The 14,875-nt window shown below is 40.4% G+C and overlaps 1 protein-coding gene across 2 annotated transcripts in view; it reads right to left on the minus strand.

Annotated features, from left to right (window-relative positions):
• The window catches only part of POP1 (POP1 homolog, ribonuclease P/MRP subunit), a 47,628-nt gene that overhangs the window by 16,688 nt on the left and 16,065 nt on the right, over positions 1–14,875 (minus strand). For both annotated transcript variants that reach the window (XM_028500468.2, XM_007101334.4), the window contains exons 7-13: positions 13,844–14,031; positions 12,663–12,919; positions 12,445–12,538; positions 10,143–10,254; positions 9,495–9,614; positions 2,854–2,969; positions 617–808 (exon numbers count right to left, since the gene is read on the minus strand). In XM_028500468.2, the coding sequence (XP_028356269.1) occupies positions 617–808; positions 2,854–2,969; positions 9,495–9,614; positions 10,143–10,254; positions 12,445–12,538; positions 12,663–12,919; positions 13,844–14,031 (1,079 nt within the window). The remainder of the gene's footprint in view (positions 1–616; positions 809–2,853; positions 2,970–9,494; positions 9,615–10,142; positions 10,255–12,444; positions 12,539–12,662; positions 12,920–13,843; positions 14,032–14,875) is intronic.

Here is a 14,875-nt window from a genome sequence, read left to right on the forward strand (position 1 = left end):
CTGTATGCTTAAAAGAGTTCATAATTTTAAAGTTAGACTTAAAAATATTCCCACTCCTAAATGATTAACTGAATGTCCTTTGCACTATGCATAATCACTAAAATTAATTATCTGCCTGAATCTAACAGTCTTACATGTCATGTCCTTTATGCTCTCTAGCTCAAAGTAATTATTTAACCAGGAAAAAAACAACACACATTAGATTTTTAATAAAATTTTTAGCTGCAGTTAATAAAAGAGGAATACATGGAACAGCACTTAAAAAAAAAAAAACCTGTATTCTACACATCTATAAAAACTAAGTCTTTTGGCTTTTAAACTGTAACAAATTTCAAGTAAAGAAACCTCAACATTTTGTTGCCACTACTATTCAAAAATCAGGCCACTTTTAAAACCTCAAAAATTCAAAAAATGTCGGCACAACTCTTAGTAATGAAAACCGGGCTCCAGGGACTCTATGAAGTATCTCATATCCAGGATTATAGCTCAAAGGGCAGAAAACTAGCACTCAATTTCTAGGTCGTGCGTAAAGTCAGGAACATTTTCAGTGCTTGGCATTCACTAGGAATGTATTTTAAATGTTGTAACTGTTGGTCAGAATCGAAGAGTAACTTACAAATGGAATCCAGAAAGCCATGGCCCAGCCCTTTGGGAGGAGGACATCCCAGCCGCTTCCCCAGCCTCGCTGGGCATCACCAGTCACTTTTCCTGGCTGTTGAATCAAAAGTATAGGAACCTTGGATTCATGGGGACCTAAAAAAAGCTGTGACCCGGGCACCAGCAATTCACTCCTCTTCCGGTTTAAATCCTGAAGTGGAAGAAAATAATTCAAGACAAACAACCCTAGTCTTCCGGGAGATCCTACTGGGTCTCCCTATAAGCAGCTTTAGAAAGTTAAATGCTCTTTTAAAAAGCAAGAAAAAGGTGCTCTCAATAAATAAATGTGAGCCATTTTAAGTACAAGGTATTCCTCCCAGGATGATTTTCCTCTATACAAGTGCTTTGGTAGAAAATGCCAAATTGTCTTAAATTAGAATATACTAGGTGATTCAAAGTCATAAAATAATATACATTCATTCTGCTCATTACTTAGCTATCAGGATTAATCTTACGTTTTGATACTCTGTCCCTACATTTATTTTGGTTAAGATTGGTGGTCACGAAGTAAAAGGGCTATAAACAACTTCTCAAGAAGGGGCAAGTGGGAAAATACTCCAGCTTTTAAGAAAATTTCTCAGCAGGTCTTAAAAAAGAAGATGCAATAAATTATCTATTAAGTGGACTGCAGGGAGTGGATAACAACATCCTTGCAGATTTTTCTTGCCAGCTGGAGACAGGCCTGCCGCTCAACTGAGAAGACTACACAGGAGACCACCTCCATGCTACAAAGTCTAACTCATGAACGCCCTTCAAGCATGACCAAGTCCCAAGTCTCCTTTTTTTAACCTTTGGTCAAGTTTCCACTACCTTCTACATATTGGTAATTCCAAAATATCTATCTCTTTAGTCCCAACTTTTCCTCCTGGGATAGAAACCTGTCTCCTGGACATCTGCTCCTGGGACGTCCTGAGGCCCCTCAGTTTCTCTGAGACTAAACTCATCTTCCCCGCTGAGTCACTCTCTTCCTGTGTGCCCCGGCTGGCTGAATGACATACAATTCTCACAGTTCATTAGCTCATTCATTCATCCTTTCAAATATTTAGTCTTCATTCATTTAGTTGTTCACTCAAATATTTCCTAAGCACCTGTTATATGCCAGGCACTTAGCTAGAACTTGGGAAGACAGCAGTGACAAGTCAGACCTGGCTCTGGCTCTCTTTTAGCTGAGCTCCTAAAACCAAGCTAGACCATTACGAGCTAACCCACAGGCCTCCCCCTTTCTCACTTCCCATCTTCCAATCAACCACTGAGTCGTCAGTTTTACCTTCCAGGTATATGTATTAAACCCCAGCCCCTCCACTCCAGCCATACTGCCACACTTCAGGCCCCCATCATGCCATCTGGACTACTTCAAGGGTCTCTTCTAAGCCATCCAACCACAAGCCCTCTCTCCAGCTCTCCGCCCCCTTATCCCCATCCCTAGTCTCCACAGCACTGCCAGAGTGAAATCTGAACATGTCATGGCCCAACTTAAAATCTTCAAAGGCCCCTGCATCTTCGGTCCAAATCCAAAACTGCCTCAAGGTTTTTTATGCTATAGCCCCTTTTTATCTCCTCAGTTCCATCTCCTACCCTACCCTTAACTCCAAGATACTGATCTACTTGGAGATTCCTGAACATGCCATCCTGTTTTTGGCCTGGGCCCTTGCCCTTGTTCTCAACTCCGACAATCCTTTCTCCACTGTAGCCTTGGCTCCTGGCCCCTGGCCGCAAGAAGCCTGGTTAATTCTGACCACACACCTAAGAGTTAGCTCAAATACCAGCTCCTCCACCCAGGAAGCTTTCCCCAGTTTCCCTAGTCCGGGCTCAGCACCCCTTCTTTGGGCTTCCCTTGTACTCCGTACTTCTGCAACCTAATCCTAGTCATCTACACCCCATTATCTAACATAATACCTGGTGCTGATAGGAGCTCAATCATTGTGAAATTAATGACAGAGAACATTTAAGGGGAAAAATAATAAAAGAAAAAAAAATTTAAACCATAAGAGTATCATTTCAAGAAAAAGTCTTTGTATTAACCTTTTCTAGAGATTATTCTTCTCTAAGAACGGAAAACAGCATTGTATATATCGTAAGGGATCAAAAAATTGAAAATAAAAAGAAGTCTATGGGATTCTATAAAGTATGAAATAACATTCATGGTCTCTAGAGTGATGAATTTCAGCCTGTTTTCACGACTATACCATTAGTTACCTGATCCGAGATTTTATTCTCTGTGACACTCTTACAGATATCTTGGTTCCAAAGAAAGCTATGCGAACACTCCACAGGCACACCCTCCAGAAGCAGCTGTCTAACTTTCTCATTATCTAAGAGGGAAAAGAAATAGCCTTAAACCACATTCCTTAGATCAGTGAGGTCAAATTCTAAACAAAGCCAGGTGACCTTTTGTTACAAGAAACTATTCTGTAGGCTCCTCTAGAAGCCTAACTTCTCTAGAGGAATTTATTTACTTGAGTAGAAATTGTTATTCTTACAGTTGGTTTCATAATCTGTGAAACAGCAAAGGCTCCTAAACCTATTTCTTCGACATTTATATTTAGTCTGTAAGATGCAAATATTATATTAAATTGCCTCTAAATATCTGCCTGATTCCACATTTAAGATAATCACGTTCTAGGCATCACTGCAGAGGCGAACCATTTCTTGATTACATGCTCTGACGGCACAAATCATATTTTAACTATTGGCTTCAGGGCTCTTTATATCATCCCTGAGCCAATGGTCTTGAGCCAACAGATACCATCCTTTTCTTCTGTCCTATTACTTCAAGTCTCTGATAACCCTTTTTTATGGAATTGAATTTATTCCTTTCTGTAAAACGTATTTTTCTCAGTCCTTTAAAATGAATATATTTGTTGTGAAATATGTTGTTTCATCCCTTTAAACGAGCTACACCATGCCAAAAAGTACTCTAGGGAAAGGAGGAGGAATTTTTTTCAGCTATAAACATATATATTGATAGAAGAGACTTCCTACGTGCAATTACTTAAACACCAGGGGAAAAAAAAATCTTTCAAATCTTATTTTGTTGGACCGAAGAGTTAAAAGTAAAAAGTCAGACAATTCATGAGTTTAGGCTAAGGTCCTAAAATGCCAACATAGAAAGGTCATTCAACCTGCATGGGTCTGATGTCTGAAAAAGGTAAGTTGGAAGTGACTTGGCCATAACGTGACAGATATCAGGGATAAACAAGTTAGAAAAAACGAAACTGATGAAAAGATCTGAGATGAAAGCTCCTTAAAAGCAGCAACTGCTTCTAGTGCTGCTGGAGAGAATAACCAGCAGCATCTCAAGTGACAAGACGTGTGCTGTAAAAATTCACACAGCCTCTCTAGGAGCAAAAAAGCCCCATCAAACAGCTGTCTGCCGAGAAGGCTTTCCTGTGGAGTGTGCTGCCATAGATCTGAGCGACAAAGCGGGGATTTTATTCAGATTTGGCTGCAGACAAAAGAGAGATGGCTAATACTTAGGGTGTAAAGGCATAGGAAAGCATAACTTCATCTTCAAATATTCTAAAAAATAATAAGTAAACAGATGAAACAAAGTAGATGGTACATCCAGACAATGGAATATTATTCAGCACTAAAGAGAAATGAGCTATCAAGCCATGAAAAGACAAGAAAGAACCTTAAATGCATATTACTATGTGAAAGAAACCAATCTGAAAAGGCTACATACTGTATGATTCCAACTATGTGACATTCTGGAAAAGGCAAAACCATAGAGACTGTTGAAGGATCAGGGGTTGGAAGCAGTGAGAAAGGGATAAATAGAGCACAGCTGACTTAGGATAGTGAAACTATTCTGTGTGATACTGTAATGACAAAGCAGAGTATGTCTGAAGGCAAAGGAGGCCTTTTAAGTCAACAGTCTTCACTACTGAGAAAAAAATATTATCAGCTGAGTCAGCACGCCCCTCAGTAGCCCCTCAGTATTCCCAGAATGACCGTCAATTCTAGCGTAATTCTAAGTCCTTCCCCCAAGACCCACATAAAGCACATTCTCTTTCATCTCGGACCAAAGCTAATTGACTGCATAACTCCAGAATTGTGACTTAAAGGTTGAATAGCTTATCTCCTCCTTTCTTAAATGTATTTGAAGATCACCAGATTTTAAAATTTTCTTAAGTGTTTCTTAGAGAAGCAAAAGAAATGAATAAAAGGTTTAATCATTTGGGATTCAAATGAACCAAAGTTACAGCCTTCAAATTCACTCTATTTTAAATTAAATTTGCAGAACAGTTAAAAAGGCCCAGCTGAAGCTATCAGATATTTTTTCTCCCAAGAGCAGAAACTGAGAAGTCATGGCAATAATGACCAACAACTGGGAACTTGAGAAAGTCAACTGTTTGGGGTACACGGTAATAGAGAGGGTGTAAAGAGAAAAACTAAAAAGAGCCCATGAGCACAATGTAAGGTCAGTATTTTCTAAAGCAAATTCATCTCTGGAAGACAAAGACTAGTTAAAATAATCTAACAAAGCAAACCAGGTGTTAAGGAGAGCAAATACTAAAAGACCAGATAGTAGAGCAGAACTTGTATTTTTAAATTTCACCCAGAAAACCAGTTCTTTACACAGTGAAATGCTGTGTTAATGAAGTTGAAAAGATTCGCAAAAACATATTGTTAATATTTATCAAACTCAAGAAATAAATGATAGGACTTCCCTGGTGGCGCAATGGTTAAGAATCCGCCTGCCAATGCAGGGGACACGGGTTTGATCCCTGGTCCGGGAAGATCCCACATGCCGCGGAGCAACTAAGCCCGTGCACCACAACTACAGAGCCTGTGCTCTAGAGCCCACGAGCCACAACTACTGAGCCCGCGTGCCACACTACTGAAGCCCGGGAGCCTAGAGCCCATGCTCCACAACAAGAGAAGCCACTGCAATGAGAAGCCCGTGCACCTCAACGAAGAGTAGCCCCCCGCTCGCCACAACTAGAGAAAGCCCACGTGTAGCAATAAAGACCCAACGCAGCCATAAATAAATAAATAAATAAATTTATTTTAAAAAGAAAAAGAAAGAAATGATCAAGTAAACTTTTTCAAAGCACCTGAGATATGCAACATCACTTCAGGGTCTTCACTGAAAGAGAAAACCATTTCTATCTCTGTACTCTATTCTACTCTCAATATTTCTGACACTCAAGTGTGTGGGTGTTTTTCCCACAGCAAAGAATTCTCTGACACCAGCTGAGTGTCCTACAATTTAACTCAATCCTGACGCTACCTACCTAGAGATAGCATCAGATCCCACACGTTAAGGGCTCAGTCCCACAGACAGCTCCCACTTCAGACGCCAATTTTAAGTCCTGACCAACTGGCTATAAATTGGCCAGGTCCAATAGTTTGCTAGAATGGCTCCCAGAACTCAGGAAAACAGTTTACTTACTACATTACTGAGTGATTTTTTAATAAAAGGATACAACTCAGAAACTGCCAGATCCAAGAGATGCACAGGGCAAGGTAAAGGGGAAGGGGTGTGGAGCTTCCATGCCCGCTCTGGGCACCCCACCACCCAGCACCTCCAAGGGTTCAGCAAACAGGAAGCTCTCCAGACTCCACTCTAGGATTTTTATGGAGGTTTCATCAGGTAGGTATGATTGATTGGCCATTAGCGATTAAGCTTAATTTCCAGCCCCTCTCCCTTCTCAGGGAGAGAAGGGGTGGGGCCTGAAAGTTCCAACATTTTGGTTGGTTCCCCTGGCAACCAGCCCCCAACCTTAGGGGCTTTACCAAAAGACACCTCATTAACATAAACTCAGGTGTGGTTGAAAGGGGCTTGTTAGGAATTAAGAAAAGGCTCTCCTTTTAGCCTTTAAGGCTCTTGTCACTTAGGAAATTACAAGAGTTTTAGAAGCAAGGTGCCAGGAACCATGGACAAACACCAAAACATGTATTTCTTATTACTTCACAGTATCACATTGTTGTATCTTCTCTTTTCCAAGCTCTCTATAATTCCCAGCACACATAAGAAGATAAATTGTTTATGCTCTGCAAGTCAGGCAAACCCTTCCTACAGTTTAAGTAGCACCAGAATTGATCTGTTTTGTCCCAGTCAAAACAAAGAATGACTTCAGATACGGAAAGACAGACTGGAAGTTATGTCAGAGAATTAAGACCATCATGACCTTCAAAACAAAGAATGACTTCAGATATGGAAAGACAGACTGGAAGTTATGTCAGTGAATTAAGACCATCATGACCTTAAGATTCTTCTAAGGATTAATCTTTTATTAATTGACCCAGCTCATCAAAGGATATTTCTAAAATTAGTTTTGAATTGTCATCCCAGATGGTATGTTACATTTGTTAATAATATTTGTGTAATACTAACTCCTTAAAAAGTTTACTTTTTTATATAGCTCACATGCCGATACTTCTTCAAAGAAATTACTTAAAACAGGTTTTAATAAAATACAACAATAAGACTGGTGGCCACGACGGTGAAGTAAGACCCTGAACGTACCTCCTCACGTGGGCACACCAAAATTACAACTGTTTACAGAGCAACTATCTACGAGAACGTCTTGAAGACTTGCGGAACACGCTCTCCAGGACTAAAGATAATAAAGAAGGAACCAGATAGGAGAGGTGGAGACATGGGAGAGTCAAGACACACACCCCAGGGTAGGCGACCCACAAACAGGAGGAGAATCATAATTGCAGAGTTTCCCCAAGGGAGCAGGGGGACCAAGTTCCACATCAGGTACCCCAGCCTGGGGGTGCTGCATAGAGAGGATGAGCCTGTAGAACGTCTGGCTTTGAAGGCCAGCTGGGCTTGAGAACAGGAGAGCTGGAGGGCTACAGGAAACACAGACTCCACTCTTAAAGGGTACATGTAAAATCTCCATGTTCCAAGTCCCAGCACAGAGGCAGTCATTTGAAAAGAGCCACTTGCTGATCTTAGAGAGTTTCCCAGAGAGGCAGAAGGCAATTGGGAGTCCTCCTGGGGACACAGATCTGGCGAGGGTGTGGAGAAAAGGGAACCCTCATACACTGTTGGTGGGAATGTAAATTGGTACAGCCACTATGGAAAACAGAATAGAGGGTCCTCAAAAAACTAAAAATAGAACTACCATACAATCCAGCAATTCCACTTCTGGGTATATTTCCAAAGAAAATGAAAACACTAATTCGGAAAGATACATGCACCCCTATGTTCACTGCAACATTATTTATAACAGCCGAGGTACGGAAGTTGTCCATCAACAGATGAATGGATAAAGAATATGTGGTATATATACAATGGAATACTACTCAGACATAAAAAGAATGACATTTTGCCGTTTCCAACAACATGGATGGACTTGGAGGATATTACACTAAGTGAAATAACTCAGAGACAGACAAATAGCACATGATATCACTAATACGCGGAATCTAAAAAACAAAACAAATGAACAAACATAACAAAACAGAAAGAGTCCTAGATACAGAGAGCAAACTGGAGGTTGTGAGAGGGGAGATGCGTGGGGGGGATGAGCAAAACAGATGAGGGAGATTAAGAGATACAAACTTCCACTTATAAAATAAGTAAGTCATGGGGATGTAATGTACAGCATGGGGAATATGGCCAGTGATATTGAAATAACTTTCTATGATGACAGATGGTAGCTAGACTTATCTTGGTGATCATTTGGTAATGTATAAAAATATTGAACCACTATGTTACACACTGGAAACTAATATAATATTGTAAATCAATTATACTTTGATTATTAAAAAACACAATGACATAAGATGGCAAGCTTTAATAGTAGAAATTAAATCACGTTTTTCAAGATAGACTTTAATTTTCCTTGAACTGATTTATATTAAGACAAAAGCCTTAGGAAGAATTTAATACTGCCTTATTCCAAAAAAGGATTTGAGGGAGCAAGAGAAACTAAGTAGAGTTTAACTACAGTTTTGAGATGATTACGACAGTAAACATTTATTGGTGTAGTAGACGCTGTTAACTTTTATGGTTGTTCCAGACCATATTGCTATTAAAAAAGAAAGAGGCAACAATGAATTGATTAAAGTGTTAGGCTCCGTAATTAACTAACTTACCTATATATCTTAAACTCCTCCCTCATCCAATCCACCTTTCATGTAAGGTTCTGGCAGAGTACTTTATTGCCCCCTTAATAAGTTATCTAACTACATGTGAAGGTAAAAAAAAAAAAAAAAATTCTGAAGTTGTTTCTACACACACCTGTATCCTTTCTCCAAAAATTCATAGGCTGATTTTAATTATTCTTCCAATTAACCGTGTTTAAATGACAGTAAATACGAGACATTATCACAATTGCTGCAAATCGCAATTTTAGACGAAAATTTTAGCCAGCCCCTACCCATCCCCCACCGTGTCACCCCAAAGAACTCCTGAAGGCCACTCTACTGAGTCTAAACCAAGACATCTTACCCTTCAGCACCTGGGATGGCCTTGCCAGGATTCGAACCTGGATCATCTGTATGGTCAGACAGAGGCTTCCAAAGAGCACAAGACCAGCTGCGGGTGCAGATCCCTTCCTCACAATTAAAATTCTGAAAAGCCAGGCATTTTCAGAGAACCAAGTTTGCAGAGACAGGTTTTACTAGATACTAAAAATAGAGAACTCAGGGAAAAAAATGAACATAAGGATCAGGCTACATGTTTACAGCTAAAAGATACTTCCTCATACACCATCTCCTTTGATCATAATCACCTTGAAAGGCAGGCAGGTAAAGACTGCCCTAATTCTTCTACAGATAAAGTTACTGCAGCAGTGTCACAGACAGAACTCTTTCAATGGGACGGACTGCTCTAAATAGTAAGGAAAACCAGGTTGTCTCAAGAACTTTACCTTGGCATTTTTCTGGATTGGGCAAAACTTTGGACCTCTTTTGAGGCAAATTTATTCGTGGATCACCAACTGTCAGTCCCAGAATAGTACCTGCTGGAATTTCTGCTGGTGATGTTATTCCTTTAGCAAAAAACAAAACAAAACAAAAAGCCAACAGAAAGCTATTCACAAATACATATATATTTGCTTTTATTTTCAAATTTTTCTAATGAAACTTTCATCTTGGGCTAATTATGTAAAGACATGTATTCCCATTTTTTTCCCCAAAGATACTTTCAGAGAATAAATTAACGTTCATAAAGAGTGAAGTTTCTTACAAAAAACATTAAATTAACATAACAGGTTATTTTACGACATGAACATGTATGTTCCTATCAATAACTACAGGAGCTTCACACACAAATGCAATCATGTGAAGGTAAGTAAGATTTTAGTTTAGTAGCTGGTACATGCATTTATCTATAGCAATGGAATGCCAATTATGTAGAATACTAACACCTCATTTGTGCTTTCTTGCTGTATTTTAACAAAGAGTTACAAGTTAAAAAGCACACTACATTTAGGTAGCTCAACTGCAAGATGCTCTTTTAACCCATTTCCCACTCTTCCCTTCTTCCCCAGTACAACCCAGTATCCCCCCTGTTATACCTCCCAGCAATTCAAAAATGGTTTCCTGTCTGTGATGAAGGGAAACGCTATCAGGATTCCTGCAGGTTTCAATCCACCAACGGTGAGGTGTCTTCTCTGTGTCCTCTCCCTCCTGGAAAACAACAACTCCTGTTCACCAGACAAATAATGGATCAGACTTAATAATTTGGTTAAAATGGTTGTGCCATTGGCCCCCATCCTTTTTTCCCTGTTTGTGGGAATGAATCTTTCATGAGGGGAACCAGGGAAACTGTCACATCAGACTAATGATTCTTCTAATTACAGACAAGGACACAGGACTATACTTCTCTCAAGATTTCACAAACTAAGAAAAACAGTCGTGGTTTTCGGAGAGACCACCTACCTAATTTACAGCACACCTGCGGTCTCTGTAGCACAGTGCCAACAAGAGATGCCTTGCTCCTTTGCTCTTCTCCCACTCTACCAACTTCATCACCACAGAATGAAGCACTAAAATTTTCCTCACCAAAGAAAAACCAAACCAATACCTTTTGAAGAAATCTTCAGCAAAAGGATTTATTACTACTATAGTATTTCTAGAAATTTCAAGAAAGTTACACAAGTATTTTACTTGTCTTTTTTTCTGAACAGAACTAGGAATTGGGAAAGGTTTCAAACAGCACTTCAAGTACCGTAAGCATGCCCAGGAAGAGAACCTACAGCCATGATTCATACCAAGGTTCACTGAAGTAGGATGTGCCCCTACAGATTCTAACCTGTAATACATGCGCGCCCTTTACCTCACACAAACTCAGGTGGCACAAACTAGTGGTTCAAAGTACAGGCCCTGGAACCAAACTTCCTAGGTTCAAATCCTCCCTCTGCAACTTGTGAGCTAGCATGGAGTAACAACTCTGCACCAGGCACTATGCTAAGCCCAGGGGACAGAGTAAAGAATGGGACTGCCCCGTCCTTGCCATCACGAAGCTCAGACTCTAATGAGACACGAACATCGAACAAATATGCAAACAAATCTAGACGTAAATAGAGAAAATATGCAAGATGGGATGAAAACAACAGGAAGGATATAATTTAACTTAGGGGATCAGAAAAGGATTCTAGAGGAAAATGATATAGATGTTGAAACTTAAAGAATGAGGAAGGCTTAGCCAAGAAGAGCGACAGAGGTGGGACATTCAGACAGGCTCTAAGGGAGGTGAGATCTGACATATTCTAGAACCTGGAAGAAGGCCAGGGTGGCTGAAGTGCCAAAGGCGAGGAGAGATGAGGCCAGACAGACATGAAGGTATAAGATTACCAGTCAAATTAAGGGCTTTGGAATTTATCTCAAATACAATGAGAAGCTATCCAAAAGCTTTTAATCAGGAAGTAGCACAATGTGAATAAACTGTCAAAATATCACTTTGCCTCCTGCGTGGAGAATAGAGTGAAAAGCGAGAGCAATGAAGGAAAGTTAAGAAGCTGCTTCAGGATCCAGGAAAGAGACAACAGTGGTTGAGACTACTGTGGAAACAGAGAAGAGGGAGAGAAAAGTCGTCTTTGTTTTTTAAAGTATCTGTCTTCTAACAGCTCAAACTCTGTTCAGATCTATCACCATATTCAATGTGTCCAATCTGCGAGAGGCATAAGCATTGAGAGGTTAATTGCACAAATACAGAAAAACAAACCTAATCTGAACCCAAAGTGTCTGATTCCTAATCTAGTCTCTACTCTCCAGACCTGCACTGTCAACATGGCAGCCACTAGCCACAGAGAACAGTTTGAATTTAACTGTTAGTTAATTAAAATTAAATAAAGGAACCAATTCACTTCCTCAGTCACGCTAGCATCTCGGTAGCTACATGTGGCTGATGGGCTCCGTAATGGACGGCCCAAAGAAACATCACCCTCGCAGAACGTTCTATTGGGCAGAGATGCACTCAACACACTGTTCTCAACCTGTTAGATATCACCCTTAAAACTAGCCCCAGAAAATATGCATCACACAAGTACAAACAAAAAAAAAACTAGCATATACTTTCCAGGATTTTAGGGGCTCCCTGTTAGCTGCCTATGGAGAAGTTAAGCACCTTCTACAAGACTCAGAAGCTGCAGGAGCAGTCTGTATTTAAATAAGAACAAGTCAGTTTACTTATTACATTCACTTAGATTTGCTCTTCTAGGAAAAGTGAAAGATAAAAGTCTTTGATAATAAGCGTTAAGTAGGGAAACAAACATTTATAAGCCATGGCCCAAAATGTTACCAAATTACGTTAGGTTTCACAAATTTGCTAAGAAGGAGGTGACCAGAATAAAACATTACAAGCACATTTATTCTCACAGTGTGGACAGAAGCAGCTTTGAGTGCTTCAATTAGGATGGAGTGGGAAAGTGGACCAATCAGCCGGAATCTGTTCATCTCCATCGTCAAATCACTGAAAGAAAGAAAAGGTCTTAAAATGGAAACTTCCATCATATATGATGTCTGTTTCACCGGCAAAAACAGAGCACACCTTCACTGAAAACGGTCAGTAGGTTCAGAGCAAATTCAACCCATACCTGATTACAATGCCTGTGGTTGGAGAGATCCAGGAATACGGTTGAAGTGGATCTCTAGTTCCGTCACCGAAGACTTTTTTAATTGGTTTAGCATTTTCCTCATCATCTTTCCATTTTCTTTTCTTGCCAAGTTTCTCTTTGGGCAGGTCAGTTTGGCTTTTTTCTTGGGATGGTGTCAGAAGGGGATCAGGGAGACAGACAGTCGACTTGGTGGGTTCCATACACTGGCACACTGCTTTTATTTCCTCTAAGATATCCTAAGGATATGTTTAAACATTTTACTTTTAAACTCTGGAATTTAAATACGTTTCGAATTTAAATTGGTTTAGTTTATGTTATTTTTTTCTACCTTTAAAAATGTACATTTTTATTCTTCACAAATTAAACTAAATTTATCATCATCAAAAAGGTTTTTTGATTCCTCTGCACTTAGAACAAAAAAAGAACTCCAAAATGTCAAAGATTAATGAAAACAACATGAATACTCTGACCAGTTTTTTTAAAACTAGTTTAAAGAGGAATTTGGAAAAAATTTACAGTCTACTCTATAAACGCAGTGCATATGCTAAAAAAGGAAAGCTGGGCTTCCCTGGTGGCGCAGTGGTTGAGAGTCCGCCTGCCAATGCAGGGAGAGCGGGTTCGTGCCCCGGTCCGGGAGGATCCCGCGTGCCGCGGAGCGGCTGGGCCCGTGGGCCATGGCCGCTGGGCCTGTGCGTCCGGAGCCTGCGCTCCGCAGCAGGAGAGGCCACAACAGTGAGAGGCCCGCTTACCGCAAAAAAAAAATAAAAACAAAAATAAAAAATAAAAAAGGAAAGCTAAGCTAAATACAGTATTAAAAAATCATCAGAATTACTCAAAACAGATTCTCATCATCAAACAGGCTCTCACAAGTACCTGAATACCAACGAACCAATTCAGGCTGATGGAAGCATTAGTCCCAGTGCACCATTTCAAGCCCTTTGCATAATAAGATTGGTTTTCATCTCTCCTTCTACTTAGGGCTTACTAAAAGTCAGGTCAAGATTTGCTCCACTTAATAGTCCCATAACTATCCTCCCTATATTCAAATACCAAGCTATCAATCAAACTTTTAGACTATTCAAATTTCTATAGCACTGATTTCCAACAGTAATCAAGAATACAGTAACAGAGTGATGAGGAAATACTGTCAAGGATTATACCTGTTTAAGACTTGGATGAAGCCAGATCCACAACTGCCTGCTCTCAGAAGTGTCACCAGGGGTCCTCTCAGCCTTCCAAATAAATGTCACAGGACCCAGCATTTCTCTAGGATATTTATTTGCCCGGTAAAGCATGAGACTACCTTGGCGCTTTCCAGACAAACAGTGAACTGCTGCAAAAGTCAATCCTGACATAAACAAAAACAAAATTCTAAGATTTCAAGTGCTGAGATTGCAGTATTAGTTCCTGATAGCCATACTGTTATTTATTGTCTATCTTCATGATGGATGAGGTGTTGGTTTTGATCACTGCTTAGATCAAGAAGTAATCAAAACCACCCAAGAAGTTCTCAATAAATATTTGAGTAAATGATTTAATGAGTTTTGAGTTTCCTCCTGCCTAAATTCACTCCACCAGAATAATGGTTCTCTCACTTTACACTCAACAATATTTGAAATGGTTTAAAAGCCACCCCAAGCTTTCCTCATATGAACATAGTCATTGGTAACAAGAACTGTCTCAGTAAAGCACGTTTAAATTCCAAAATGCTTACAGCAGACACTTGGTCGTGAAATGAATACATATATAAAGACTAAAATAGGACTCTGGGCTTCCCTGGTGACGCAGTGGTTAAGAATCTGCCTGCCAATGCAGGGGACACGGGTTCGAGCCCTGGTCCGGGAAGATCCCACATGCCACGGAGCAACTAAGCCCATATACCACAAATACCGAGCCTGCGCTCTAGAGCCCGCGAGCCCCAACTAGTGAGCCCACATTTCACAACTACTGAAGCCCACGCACCTAGAGCCTGTGCTCCGCAACAAGAGAAGCCACCGCAATGAGAAGCCCGCGCACCGCAAGGCAGAGTAGCCCCCACTTGCCGTAACTAGAGAAAGCCCGCGCGAAGCAACGAAGACCCAACGCAGCCAAAAATAAAATAAATAAAAATAAATAAATTTAGGGCTTCCCTGGTGGCGCAGTGGTTGCGCGTCCGCCTGCCGATGCAGGGGAACCGGGTTCGCGCCCCGGTC

Source organism: Physeter macrocephalus, chromosome 15, assembly GCF_002837175.3.
Source record: "Physeter macrocephalus isolate SW-GA chromosome 15, ASM283717v5, whole genome shotgun sequence".
NCBI classification, from domain to species: domain Eukaryota; kingdom Metazoa; phylum Chordata; class Mammalia; order Artiodactyla; family Physeteridae; genus Physeter; species Physeter macrocephalus.